Source organism: Triturus cristatus, chromosome 8 (genome assembly GCF_964204655.1).
Source record: "Triturus cristatus chromosome 8, aTriCri1.1, whole genome shotgun sequence".
Lineage (NCBI taxonomy): Eukaryota > Metazoa > Chordata > Amphibia > Caudata > Salamandridae > Triturus > Triturus cristatus.
This window is the reverse complement of record NC_140591.1, coordinates 1395856115-1395870915: the sequence shown is the minus strand read 5'-3', so window position 1 is coordinate 1395870915 and position 14801 is coordinate 1395856115. Positions and strand designations below refer to the sequence as shown.

General features: G+C 41.0%; 1 protein-coding gene across 1 annotated transcript in view; it reads left to right on the top strand.

Moving 5' to 3' along the window:
• EPCIP (exosomal polycystin 1 interacting protein) overlaps positions 1-14521 on the top strand; it is a 128051-nt gene extending 113530 nt beyond the window's left edge. Inside the window, exon 3 of the mRNA XM_085623124.1 lies at positions 13541-14521. Within this exon, the coding sequence (XP_085479250.1) occupies positions 13596-14276 (681 nt within the window). The 5' untranslated portion in view covers positions 13541-13595 and the 3' untranslated portion in view covers positions 14277-14521. The remainder of the gene's footprint in view (positions 1-13540) is intronic.
• The last annotated feature ends 280 nt before the right edge of the window (positions 14522-14801 follow it).

The window sequence follows — 14801 nt, the reverse complement described above, 5'->3', positions numbered from 1 at the left end:
CCCTCACTTGACCAGTTGTAGCGGACGAGGGAAAGGGAGGGGGGAGGTAGCATTGAGGTTTTGTATGATTTTATTATTATTTTTATAATTTTCTGTCCTCTGTTTATGTTTACCACCCGTAGTTTAGCAACGTCTGCCAACCCAGTTGCCTCAATGGTATTGTGCCTCTAGAATCGAGGGTGGTTGTTGTTCAATGTTTGCTTGAAATCAATAAAGAGATTTAAACCATAAAAAAACAATCATTTTTAGGTTGAGCCTGGGCAGCGCATGTGTTGCACTGTGAGGCATACTGTATTCAGGTCGGGGCTAGAAGCTCTGCCCACTCCCCACCCATATTTTTCATTGGCTTGTGTCATTGTCCTTCGTAAACTGTAGCTTTTTATTGGTCAATAGGCTTAGTAGTACCTCCTTTGTACCACCTTGTCTTGCCTTGTCTCATCTTGGTAACCTCCCATAAGGACTGGCCCTTTTACGTGTGTTGGTACTCAGTAGGCTTTAATTACAGCCTCCGAGCACTATTTACTTAAATTGTTTTCACCTGCCTGCTGTTGCAGGCAAGACACGCTCTTTCCTAACACCTTTTTTTCTTTTAATATCACGGCACACCACAGTGGCAGCCACGCCTTTGGTTTATTAGCAGCGCCGAACGAAGCTGCATGTTTTATCCTATTTATTCACTTTTTTTTTGTTTTGTTTAGAAGCGCCTCATGCCGCACTTTCATGTTAATAGTGGCTGTGCCCCTTTCTTTAGATGAGCTGCGTCTAAAGAAAGGGGCACAGCCGCCATTAAAGTGAAAGTGCGGTATGGGGTGCTGCTACATAAAAATGCATTTGTTTGTCAAGTTGACAAACAAATGCTTTTTTTGTAAAAGCGCCCCATGCCGCGGTTTCACTTTAATGGCGGCCGCTGACCTTTCTTTAGCCGCAGCTTGTCTAAAGAAGGAGCACGGCCTCTATTAACGTGAAAGCGCGGTATGGGGCACTTGTGAGCAACAACAAACAGTTGCAATGCAATAGGTCTCGCATTTGCGACAATTTAAGCTGTTGTCATTTACAATGCCAATAGCTCCAACGCTCGTAAATGCGAGACCTATTGCATTGCAAATGCTTGTTTATGTCTGTTTCAGTCTTGTGACTAAGAGGAAAAGATCATTCAAAAACACACAGAGTGATAACAACATTTTCTAACTGCTAAACCACATGTAGGATAATAAGGAGCTGTGTCTGGTTGAAAAAAGCATTTAGCCACAAGAGAAATAATTGCATTAGAAGCACATGTTGATAGAGCTACAAGCTTGATATTAACAAGCATTTTCAATGCAATAGATCTCGCATTTGCGAGCGTTCAAGCAATTGGCATTGTAAATGACAATGCCTTTTATTTATGTGTTTTAAAACCAACACATATATAACAGGCATTGTTATTTCTAATGCCAAAGCTCAAACTCTCGCAAACGCGAGACCACTTTAATGGTGGCTGCACCCCTTTCTTTAGATGCTGCTCGCAGCATTCAGGTTACAATGAGCAGCGTTTAAAGAAAGGGGCATGGCCAACATTAAATTGGAAGCACGTATGGGGCACTTTCCCCCAAAGTGAAAAACAATAATAAGAGAAGTTCTGTAGCACGGCCGCAAAACTAAAAGCGGCCCATGCTGTAAATTAAATAATTAAATAAGCATGGCCGCTAAAGTGAAAGCGGACCGCACCATATATTAAATAATTAAATAAGTGTGGCTGCTATAATTAAACCGGACCGCGCTGTAATTTAAATAAATACATTACTAATACATTATAATTGCGATGTCGTGGGTGGAATAGGGGAAGATCATTAAAGAAAATAGTGCTCACAGACTCCATAAAGCAGACCGACTACATAATGTACCAAGGAGGAACTACTAAGCCTATTCAGGAATGAAAGGCAACGATTTTGAAAGGACAGTAACAGGAGCCAATTGAAAAGATGGGCGGGAAATTGGCAGAGTTTCTATGCCATACTTCAATACAGCATGCCTCACAGAGCAGCGCATGTGCTGCCCAGGCTCGACCTAAAAACAAAAGCGCAGGCCTGCTTAGTCATGTCTCACCAGTAGTTCATGATCTTCAGATATGTTCTTAAATGAAATCTGCTTCCCTTCAGCTGGGCCCTGGAAACTTTGATGGGTGATTCCACTTTTCACATGGCCTGAGATGCGCGAAGAAGGAGCACGGCTCTGAATCATCTGCAGATTTTTAGGATGCCTGCGCTTCTGCTGGAGTGTTCTCGAAGACTCACAGCCTTTTATCTAGAAGTCCAAGTTACTTTCCTCCCAAATTTCACAAAGCTACTTGGGTCTACATGTTGTAAGAATTAACCGCAGGGCCGGACTGGCCGTAGCGGGCACTGGGCAATCCCCCGGTGCGCCGCAAGGGTGGGGGCCGGGTTTGCAAAATCAGCCCTGTAACAAAATCGGCAGAAAACCAGGCCTGCCAAAGAGCACGGCCGCACCCCCAACGTGGGGGGGGGCGCACTTTGCCAGAGCCGGCTTTGGTTCCCAGTCCAGCCCTGATTAACCGATACACCACTCCCTCAAAATACTTCACCACCCCTAACTCTTCATGCCCATATAGATGCACAACATTCTTTCTGAAAGGTTCTATGGTGTTTAAAAACATATGAGCATTAACATAGCGAGAAAGTCTTGCATCAGTCTATTAGGAGAAGAAAAAAATCAGACCACCACATAAAATGGAGTCCTTTTTTCCTTCTTTTATTTAAGCTACATTTTATTTCACACAGGTAAAAGTGTATATATATTATCATATTAAAAGACGGCACACAGCTTTTTATTATAAAGTTAGAAATGTATTTTATTGAATTCAAGCCACTTTTTTAATTACATGTTTAAATATTTTAGTACATGGTTCATGAATAAAGAAAACATTGTGCCACCAAACACACATAAAATAGACATTGCAGAGTGAGCAATATACAGGGGCATATTATCAAGGACAGCGTTAAAATTATCGCTGCTTTAGCAGCAGGAAACTGCCGCTAAAGTGGAGATAATGGGCTTGATAATATGCCGCAGAGAATTCCAATAGAAGCCCATGTTCACACAAGAACATGGGCTTCTATTGGAATTCTCTGCGGCATATTATCAAGCCCATTAATGCTGCTTTTAGCGGCAGTTTCCTGCCGCTAAAGCGGCGATAATTTTAACGCCGTCCTTGATAATATGCCCCACAGTTTTGTAATAGTCTGTTACTACACTATCTCTGTTCAATCTACACAATCGGCGCTTCACAAACCCCATTATAAGTACTTCATTTTCCTTTAAGAATACATTTTTTAAATGTTTTCAAAGTCTTCACCTTTGCAACTATGATATATATAAAATAAACAATGGGCTGCACGAGTAAATGATACATCATCTTGAATCTGGTTTTCATTAAATATTATTCTGCCTGAAGTGTTTCTTTTTAAAAATTGCCATACAGAATTGGGGTGCAGATAACTGTTTGGGGGCAAACCATAGAAGTCCAAAAACTCATAGTCCTTATCTGCTAGAGATGTTGCAAATCGGTGCCGACCACTCTTATTTTGATCATCTGTGTTGACACTTTGGTGTAGCAAGTGCTTAATTTGTATAACAATAAGTACCAGGGCCCTTCTCAGGAGGTTACCGTAGCTCGCCCTACCCATTTACCTGGCCAGTGCTGCCAGCAATAGCATCAACAGAACTTCTAACAATCACACTCCTACAAGCGTGACAATTCAGACTGTGTTAGGCCCCAAAGCTATAAGAATAGCTTGGACGCAAGGTATTGGTAATTTGTAATGTATTTTGAACTAATAAACAACTGTTGTTGTGCTCATCTCTAAATCAGGCAAACAGACCCACCATGTGGCAGATAATCATAAGTGCAGTGTTGCCATATGAGCGCCGGTGCCGAGCACCGGAAGCCACTGACACAAATTATGCTCTGGGTGTAGCGATCGTTGATGTTTACACAGAGTCTGAGGCAGAGTGTCAGCCGCAAATATGACTAAAAAAATGAATGTTTACCAGTCGCGTCTTTGGAGAGGAAACGTTCCAGTTGCAACATATTCATCACATATAGTCGATCTGTACCTCCCTCCTATGGTTGATCTGTATAACATTCTGAAAGACTGCATAAATCAGGAGATTTATTGTAGCCGGCAGAGGTATGCTGAACCGGAGTTCCAGACGTACATTGCCTGACTTTTGTATCGAAAAATGGTCACTGCCTAAATCATTGTCAGGGCAGAGATCACAAGTCAGCATTGAAAAGCCTTTTGTATACTCTGCGCCATCCACAAAAAAGGACTGTCTGCACATGCTTCTCGCAACCTGTAGAGGCCTCAAATATTCTCTAGCCGTGTCCCCCGTCTCGAAGATGGCATGCATGGTTTTGCCAGGACAGCTTGACTGTCTACAGAGAGTCTGCTGTCTGATATATTATAAGGCTTAAAACTAAAAGGGTTTTTCTCATATCCCCATTAAACGAGGCATTATCGGCCAGCGCTAAAATTACAGTTCTTGGCTAAAATCCGAAAAAATATTATCAGTATTCGATAAGAGTGCTCTGGCCAGAATGCTGAACACTTTAAGCTCCACTCTCTCAATGGGGTATTTGGCATTACTGGTTAAAAGAGTCTCAACGTGAGCTAAATGAACCACTGGGCTGACTTTGATATGCTTAACAAAAAGTGAGGCTTATAACATATTCAATTTGTAATTTTTAGCATCTTTCCTAATTAAGCAAAAAGTGCCCTTATTTCTAATCAGTTGAATCTACATGTCTAGGCCCTTAAGCATTAGCATGTCTTGGAAAAACAAATCGTTGTGTAATCGCCTGATCACTTCCACTTTTTGTCTTCAGGCTGCAAAGCTCGCTCTATTCTTAAACCCCGCATTTGATCCGTTTAAAGTAGTATCCTTATGCTCTCCGACAGTGTACCTGTAGAAGAGACCTGCAGAATGTTGCACTTACAAAGTGGGATCCCCATAATTAAGTAATGCGTCTATATAAGCCCTGTACGGATATGAGTTCATTGACTGACTAACGATACGGTCTTTGAGGTTCACATCCAGTTGGTTAAAGAACAAGGCAATGGGATACAGAGAAAACGCCACTCTGGCAGTGGCAGCGACACCTAAACCTTCTTTGTTGGTAATTTTGCAAGAAAGATAAAGCAGCGTGGCGGATAGGTCTAAATAGTCATCAGACTGCGAGATGGAGAACTCCAAGGGCACTCGCTGTGTCGGACAGGGCTAGGAGAGCTGGAACTTCGATATATAGAGAACGCTCTATGCTGGTTTGTGTCAGTAATACTTGGAATAGGTCTAACTCAGACTTTGTGCATTCCTGGGAACCGCAGGGGACCAATGCCATGGTTTGATTCAAAATATGTTGCCTTTAGAGACATGTTTTGTTCAGCATCTACTCAAGTCTTACGTGATCTCCTTTGAGGGGAACAGTGCTGCTTCATTGTGCTTTGAAGAAGCGTGGGGGGAAACCCTTAGTGAGGTGGCCCGTTTCCTCTTTCTGTCTCTTTTCAGATAGATTAATCCTGAGCCTCCTTTGTCTGTGTTATTGAACTTTTTCATCATAGCTTCTGAAACGTGCTCTAATACGTCTCTGGCAATATTTGACGCCACAGTTTTGACATGAGGCTTTACCAGCTGGAACCCTCCTGGAAGGCTCCTGAATATGCCACCAATCCTAGGACCATACATAAAAGGAGCCCCATGGGACCCTAGGAGCCCTGAGCCGGCTTGTGCTCTATAGTAATTCCTATAGAGGGACGCGTCGCCATAATTTTCTGGTAAATTCTTTATTCTAGTACACTTTGCTACGGTGAGAACGGAAATGAAGTTTCACTATGACTTTACCCACTTTAAATCTTTATATTAGAGTTCAAGTTGTCCTTCCGTTTGAAAGTTATTGTGTGCAAATGTTTTTTGCTGACCACTAAATAGTGTATTTTGGTGTAAATTATGTTTATTATGCTATTATTTCGGCCTGTGATTTCCACACAGTGGCGGAGAGGCACACAACTGTCACTCACTCTCTGATACTATATGATGTCACTGTATACAAACCTCATGTAAACCCTCCCCACCATGTACATCCGTGTAGGCTTTGTCCGACAATCAAGAGTGGTGAACATTAGGCGTCAGCCCTAGCACTCTTCCCAGTTTTTCACGCACCGGAATTCCGTAGCCTTGTCCATTCCTGAAATGTACTTTTCTAAATCTCAGATCATACGTTAATCTAAGGTCGATACGTTTTGAAATGTTACTGATGGATCTGTTCATAGCTTCTATAATGTCTTTGATGTTTTCATAGTGCATCAGCAGGAAAGTAAGCTCGTACACAACCTCCTTCTTGCATACCGCAGTATATTAAACATCCTCATCTTCAAAAGTAGTCCACATGTGGGGGTACTGAATTTCTGTTAGTGCAACCTCCCAGTCACCTTGTAGATGGATAGGCTTTGCTAGTTTCACCATAAAATGTGAAATTATGTTATTAGGGAAGTTGTCCATAGATGCGTTACTTGGGACCTTTAGATAAATTAGCGGTGCCTCTATGGTTCTAAAAGTGGCATTTTTAGTATTAAAATCCGACCTTTCCATTAAAGAGGATTTCAAACTACAATTCATTTAAGTCTAAACAGAATATTTCTATCTGCTCCCAATACTAAGTTAGCACTTGTTATATGTCTGCTCCCAATACTAAGTTAGCACTTGTTATATGTCATAAGGTGACCAAGTGTTAGTCAATGGGAGATAGGCCTTGTAGTAGTGAAAACCGATTTTAAGAGTATTTCACTGCCAGGCCATATAACACGTAAACACACATGTGCTACTTTTTTAATGCAACACACCCCGCCGTATGAACATTTAGGACCTACCTTGGGGGTGACTTATAAGTAGTCAAATGGAAGGTTTAGGCTTGGTAGAAGGTTTACTTTGCCAGTCTGAAATGGCAGTTTAAAACTGCACTACATGCTGCAGTGGCAGGCCTGAGGCATGTTTTAAAAAGCTTCTTTAGTGGGTGCCACAATAAATGCTGAAGGCCCACTAGTAGCATAGAGAAGCAAACTCTACACCCTTCTTGGCTACACCAGACCAGCTGAGGCATAGCGTTGGGAGGTGTTTGGGGTGAGACATCCCTCACATAAATACTTTATTGGCTCAGTAGTTGGGTCAGCGGGCCCTGCATCAGGTCTGCTATCTCTGTGTCGGTTTTCCTCACCCTGAGCCAAGAATGAAGAACGAAACAGTGACCTTTGATATAAATGAGAGAGAGAGAGAGACTTGTGACTAAATTGCAAAATGTGAAACCAAATAACTTGTGTTAGACCTGGCATCCTTGCCATGGTTTCCCCATTTTTGCTGGAATCTGCACACATTACCACTGCTAAACAGTTCTAAAGTGCTTGTGCTCTTTCCTTAAAACACAGTAGAATTGGCGTATACCCAATTGGCATATTTAATTTATTTCCAAGTCCCTAATAAAGTACACTACCTGTAAATTAAATGCTACTAGTCGGAAGCAGCACTGATTGTGCCACCCACTAAAGTAGCTCTTTAACCAGGTCTCAGGCCTGCCATTGAAGAGCCTGTGTGTGCAGTTTACACTGCCATGACGACCTGACAAAATAAACCTTTCCCAGGACCTAACCATTCCTTCTTATACATGTACATCGCCCGTAGGGTTGGTCCTGGATATCCCAGAGGGCAGAGTGCAGTGTAATTAAAAGGCAGGACGTATACTTTTGCCTTTTACATGCAGGGACATTTTAAGGATTTGGGGGGCCCTGGGCCAAACATACTTTGGGGACCCCTGTTCAGAACAGCTTTACATTTTATGATCCAATTTCAGCTTTCTCATAACCTCTTTTACAAGGTTACTGACACTAGACAGGCGGATTGGTCCAAATTCTAAATGTATGTCCATCTAATATTCAGGGATAGTGATGTGTGTTTTTATTATTGTAATATAGAAGCAGCTCACTAATATTATTTCACATAATCTCTACGATCCACTGCCATTTAGCATATGTGAGGTCCTGTTTTGATCTAAAAGGAACTTTTTTTTATAGATGTTGCATAGAGTTGAAAAACATAAACGCAACATTTCTCTACAAAATGTCTGTAATAGACTCCCACACGTTACTTGTATTAAAAACAAATTAAAGGAAAATGGTATTAAAAATGATGTATCTTTGCAAATTATTCAAGGTCATCAGGGCAGGACTGTGTGGAGATCAGAGCTAGATCTATCAGGGGCCCCCTGAAAGGCTGGGGCCCTGGGCCAGAGCCCACTTTGCCCATGCCTTAAAACTTCTCTGTTTACATGACCTCATAGTGAACATTCGTTTTTACAGTACTGCAACACATATATGTCCAATAGGTTAACATTGAGATTACCTTATTACATTTTATAAGTGTAAAAACACTTCTTTGACCCGGATACACACAATACTCTGCAACCAGGATTTAAGGCACTTTGTTCACTGGGCCTAACTTGGTCCCTGTAGCCGGCCCTTGCTCCATCGCGGTCGGCCTGAGCTTGTGGCTTTGTCCCAATTTGGTGCGACCAGATATACCTTGTTGGTGCTTTGTGTTTTTGGCTCTAGTTTAACTTTAAACTTTAAAATCCAATATCTCCTATTTTACGACTGCATTTTTGTACTTTTGGTCTTGTTTTATTTATTAAAAACCAGAGATATTTGTCTAAACCTGGTGTGGGGTTTTTTGTGTGGTGTTATAACTGTTTTACTGTTTGAAGTGCTACACATTTTACACATTGCTTTCAAGTTAACCCTGACTGCTCTGTACTAAGCAATCAGAGGGTGAGCACAGGTTAGTTTGAAGTTTGCTTGTGCCTTACCCTGACTAGGAATGTTGTTGCTGCTTGACCAGGGCTAACACCCCAGTCAACCAGAACCCCAGTTTCTAACAAACTGGAGTTAATACTGGCTTCCCTGCTGGTCTAACTTGTGTGATCCTAGGCAAATATTTTATTTTATAGAGCCTCTTTTCTTCTTTATTATAAAATATGAGTGCACTTTTAAATACTTGAGTTCAGGGTGTGCACTGTACAAGTACCTCTTATGTTTGATTTAATAGAGTATAATTTTTCTGCATCAACAGTAAAACTCTAGATCACGTTTAGGGTTTAGTTCACTAATGGCATTTGGGACAGAGCCATGAATGTTTCTAAAAACTATCACTTTAAATAAATGTCTGTCTATACAGTGATATAGTCTGATGTACTATGGTGAAGCGCTTCTTCTTGTTAAAGAAATACACTTTGTTCTTTTTTAAGAGATTGTATCATACTTTTACATTATGTTTGTTGCATGATATACATGCCAATGCTTTTATGGTTTGCCCTATTAATTTGCCTATGTGCCCTCCTCTTTTTGTGACTCAGGTTTAAAGTGCATGGGGTCATCAGTCACTTGATAAAATGACTTGTAAAAGGCAAGTAATGGGAACATGTAGCCCCGCCATATGCACCAATTTAACAATGTTACCATTAAGGCTTCTTGTAGCAGAGACGAAGATGAGTATGTGAAGTGAAAATGCATTTAAAATCAGTGATCTCAGGGCAGTGACTTAAGACTATTGTGTTGTAAATTACTGTCATCATGGTTTTCCTTGGAGAACTACCAGGCCCAGGTGGGACAGACAGGGGTGTAAATCAGTGGAGGTGTTTGGGGTGTGAAATGCATTCTTGGTTTGGTAGCTGGGTCTGGGAGCCCTATGTTGGGACTGTTATGGCTGTGTTTATTTTCTTACCTTTCTAATTTCGCTAAAACATTTTAACTGGTTCATTGTTTGGATCTGGATCTTAAATATATATAGTAACCGGTTTATCAAAAAATAGTAAATCTGCATTCATAGAGGTTCCTTGAATGGGTGCAAATGTTGTACTTTTTGGAGTTCACAAACATTGGTAGTAGTAGGCTTGGGAAACTCTACCAGTGTCAAGTTTCCAGACATACTACTGGCAAACGAACACCTAAAAGGTGATGGGATGAGTGCTTCCAAATCGTCTTACCAATGGCAATGACTTGAGGTAGCATCCCAAGCCATTGTTTTTCGCCCACTGTGCCACTATAGACAGAGGCTCACGCTCACCTAATTCAAATCAGTACTGACCCTGTTCCTCATGGAAACAGTCGATCCTAACCTTGGTCATGTCACCCCTATAACCTGTAGTCCACTACTTTTTAGTTGGGATATTTGAGTTTCACACCCCCTCGAATCTCATTGACCAAGCTACTACACCCTTGCAGACCAGGACTATAAAGAGAGAATTCTGACATTGTATCACAAGTAAGACTTTGAAGACTGCCCTCCAGGTGCTATAATGTCCTTTATCATGCTCAGGAATTGCATTAATATGTAGAGGAACTCAGGGAAAGAACATGTATATGGTTATGTACTTAAGGAGGATCTGTGCACTTTAAGTCAAGAATGGTTGCCATATTCATTTGATTCCAGTCAAACTACTCAAAACTTGTGAATTTGATGTCTCATACAGGATTTGTTCAGTGAATTAAAGAACTTAACTCAGCATAAAATGCTTTGCTCACACATGAGGCAAGTCTGCAGTGTGTATCTATGTTTTCACTGAAGGTAAACAGGGCACCATGAGAGAACAGGTTGTGTGCCCCAAGGCACTTGTGGCACAAAAGCACACACTTTGGGCAGCTAATTGACATGTGAACTTCATGACAAAAATGAGACTCTCATGTTCTCAACAGGAGGTCAGTCTGAGAGTCTACACTAATGTTACTAATAAGCTGGGCACAGGAAGGAAATGAAGGCTTTTGAAATTTATATAGAAGGACCTTAATGCAAAACAGGATAAAGAGTAAGCTAAATGTTTCTGGGTACATGACAAGTTCATGGAGATCCGTACTGTATGATTCTTGTTTGGATCTTGGCATATTTACAAAAAAACATTGTCCCACATACATTTCTTGGCCTAGATATTGCTCCACTGGGTGTAGAGTTTTGATTGTTACCGCAAGGGAGGCATATTTTTAATAAAGGGTATTTAGGACACATTTTTTTTGTAAGATGATGTTTAGGCCGCAACATTCCAGCACCATTCCTGCTGCTTCTGTGCCCTGCAGATAGGATCACTCTTCCCACTGAAACCTGAGGTTGGTCTTGTTTCATCTCATAAATAGGCCATTTGAAGCTGGTGCTTCTTATCATCAGAACCTTCATCCATGGAATACTAGGTTCTCTGTAGTCATTAGAGGATCAATCGGCTTCATGATGCTTGCGTGTGAAATCTGCTATTGTGACAAGAAGGTTTTCAGGATGCACTCTTCAACTATTCTCCAGGTCAATTTGGATCTAAAACGCTTATCTTTTGGCATTTCTTCCAATATCTCATGTTTCTTTGTTTATAAAGTTCCTTTACAATTTGGAAGTTCTAACTCAATAAAATGTTTTCCCATAGATTCTCTACTGAATTCTTTATCCTTTTTAGTGGTTCAATATTACAAAGCATGAAATTAAAGCTTACAGTACAAGATGTTAATTCTTTATGTTGCATAGTGCTATAAACGTTAAGCTCAACACAAGTTGGGCATCATACTAGAACAAATGTGATACCGGAGGTCTTTCTCATCATGTGTGTATTAAGGGTCTTTGTAAGGCAGATGTGTGGGCTACACTATTGGCCCTATTACGAGTTTTGGCGGTGCAAGAGCAGGCAGTATGCCACCGCCATGCCCCCTTCACCGAGACTCGCCACCACCTGCCTGCCAGATTATGACTTTAGAGTGGTCTGGTTGGGGTGCGGCGTGGAGGGCCCACTGCAGAGCCTCTTTCAAAGGCAGCATTGTCTTTGAAAAGAGCACTGCAATTAGAATACCACACAAGGTTCTTGCATGGCATGGACTCAAAAGTCCATGCCGTGCAGGTACTGGTGTGCATGCACTTGCAGAGGGGGTTTCCTCCCCACCATGGTGTACACGGAGGAGGAAACTCTAAAGAAAGTGTGACTATAAGAGTCCCTTCCCTCGCCTGAGCTCATGAGGCCAAATTGTGACAAAATACATATCTAAAAGAAACACTACCGATTAGATATTGTATTGTGTAAATATTTATTTCTACTCATTAAGGATACTCACATGAGAGTTGTTCACCAATAGGAGTAGCACTAGGGATCATTTGGTGGTCCTGACGCAAAGCCTTGGGGTAATAGCTTGAAACATATAGAACTTTTAAAATGCATACACATAAACGTATGTCTTTCAATTCCCCTTTTAACCATACCAGCTAGAGGTCAGAATATTTTTTTTTCCTATTTAGCCATGTATTTTTAACTCTAGTTTTTCATTAGATAACATAACATAACATGTGTATTTGTAAAGTGCACGTTCACCCAGAGGTCTCTTGGCGCTGAATAACAGATGTTCATTCTTACCCAACTCAACGGTACTCATTTTATCGACCTCAGATGGATGAAAGGCTGAGTGTACCTGCCGGGATTTGAACCTGTGACCATGAGGTCAAACACAGGCCCCTGCAATGGAGGCACTCTTTTATACCTCCCAACTCTTCATAGTTTATGATCAAAAGTGCTCCCACATATTCGCCGGTCGTGGCACCCCCATTCTGCAGCGGGACGGGACGAACCCTATGATGAAGAATGCCACCAAGGCATATCTTGATGGGTGAGGGTTATTTAAAGAAAACTTTCTGTTTTCTATCTAAAAGAAAGAGTGGAAAGAGAGTCCAAACAACATGGACAGACTCTCTTTGATTGTCACAGACCCCGGTATCACCTCATAGGCCCTTTCCCATTATTTATACTTATTGCCATCATTTTTCAACATCAGCCGTGTCTGTCACACTAACAGGCTTGATACAAGGACAAGGGTGAGTGCAGCTGTATGTTGGATCCCATAAGATCACACATAGTGACTATAGTAAATATATTTTCCATGCTGACTGACCAATACAAAGACGGCGTTTGCCTCGACTCACCAGTGCATGCATGTTCTTGCCAAAAGATGCAAAGATTGCATTTTTGTACCAATTGGTTTGTGAAAAAGTTGATTTTCCACTGCCCACACAGCCTAAATGTTTGCGAACAATTGCCTGTATGCATGCACAGGTGCAAATTCTGGTTATTAACATCTTAAGAAGCAGTTTCAAGACTGCCACGTGGTCGTCCCAGGTCCCTCTGTCTAGTAGTAAGGGAGAGCCTAGGTGTTGGAGTACACCAACCATTAAAAAGCCCATTTATAGTTATGTGCAATATGGTTGTATGTTGTTTTGCTAATACTCGTTGAATCAACACATCAGATATTCGCTGCACTCAAGGATTAGATGATTAAATAGTAATACTGTAAATGAGTAGTTTGATACTGTTCTATGTTTTGGACTGGTACAGTTCTCTGATATATCTTGTTTAATCTCACTCGACCTCTATGCACTTTGCACTGACCCTGACATTTGTCTGCTTGTCTGTCTCATGTCCTTCAAGGTGATGACTATTATCTGTTTCCCTGAGAGAAGAAGGCACAAATCTTAAATTCAGCATGAAGATGCCAGCCCTCCTTAACAGCGGCTACATACTTCTGCCTGTCTTCCTTGGACTCTGCACCAGAAATAGCGGGGTTCTGGGTCAACAGAACAGAACTCTCATCTTTGCAGCGGACAACAACATTCGCAACTGCAGCTGTTCCTCTGACATTCCTGACTGCGATTACAACCTGGCGCAACTTATGTGTAGTTGCAAAACTGTTTTGCTCCACACTGTAGAAAGAACTATTCCCAGGTTCAGCTATAGTAGTGATCTCACTGTATGGTTCAAGGATGCTTCGACGTTGGGTCTGTTGTTGAACTTTTCATTCGTCCATGACCTAAAGCTGTCACTGTGTGAATCAGCCCCACTTTCAACCAACTATGTGCCCATACTAGGGTTGAGAAGACTTCGGATACAAAGTGTGGCTGGAGCTCAGTACACTCAACAGAGTTTAACAATATACAATGACCTTGTTAAAAACTCATGGAACACCTTTAAGGTCCTGTCAACTGGAACAAAAACAATATATGATATTGTATATCTGGATACAGCGCTTTGCAACAGATTCTCTTTGTTGAAATCTTACAGTGTAGAAAATGTTTCCAACATTGAGAAACATTTCCCAAATCTTCCTGATGTAAATGTCTTTTCTGTGCACAATAAGACATATACTGTGACATTCATTTACTGCTAGGATAAGTATATTTCCCATTGAAAAAACATTCCAGCATAATCAGCTCTGGTTCGTTTGCAAAGATTGTGTCAAATATCATTTGCACTGGTGCCTGTGCAATTTTGCATCCAACACAAATACTGCACACAAGCCTAGGTATTCTCAGTTCAACATTCTTAAGAATGACCTGTTCACTGAAGAGGCTAAGGAGAAAAACTCATAAAATATGTAATCTGTAATAAAAACGTTTTTGTTCCAAATGCAAACATTTATATAAATTAAAATACATATTTCTGTCACAAGTCGAGCCACTATTTATACACATACTATTTATAAATAATAGAAAACTCTCAGATTTTCTTATTTGAAAGCTATTTTATAATTAACCTTGGAACAAATTAATCTCACCCCCAAACTGAAGCAAACATATCTCAGGTTGTTCCATGATGAGTTTCATTGTTGTATAATTCGTATATAAAAAATGTTGCAAAAATTATTCAGCTCCTAGGCTGAATAATTCGTTATTTCAGCCTTCCTTAGGACCTT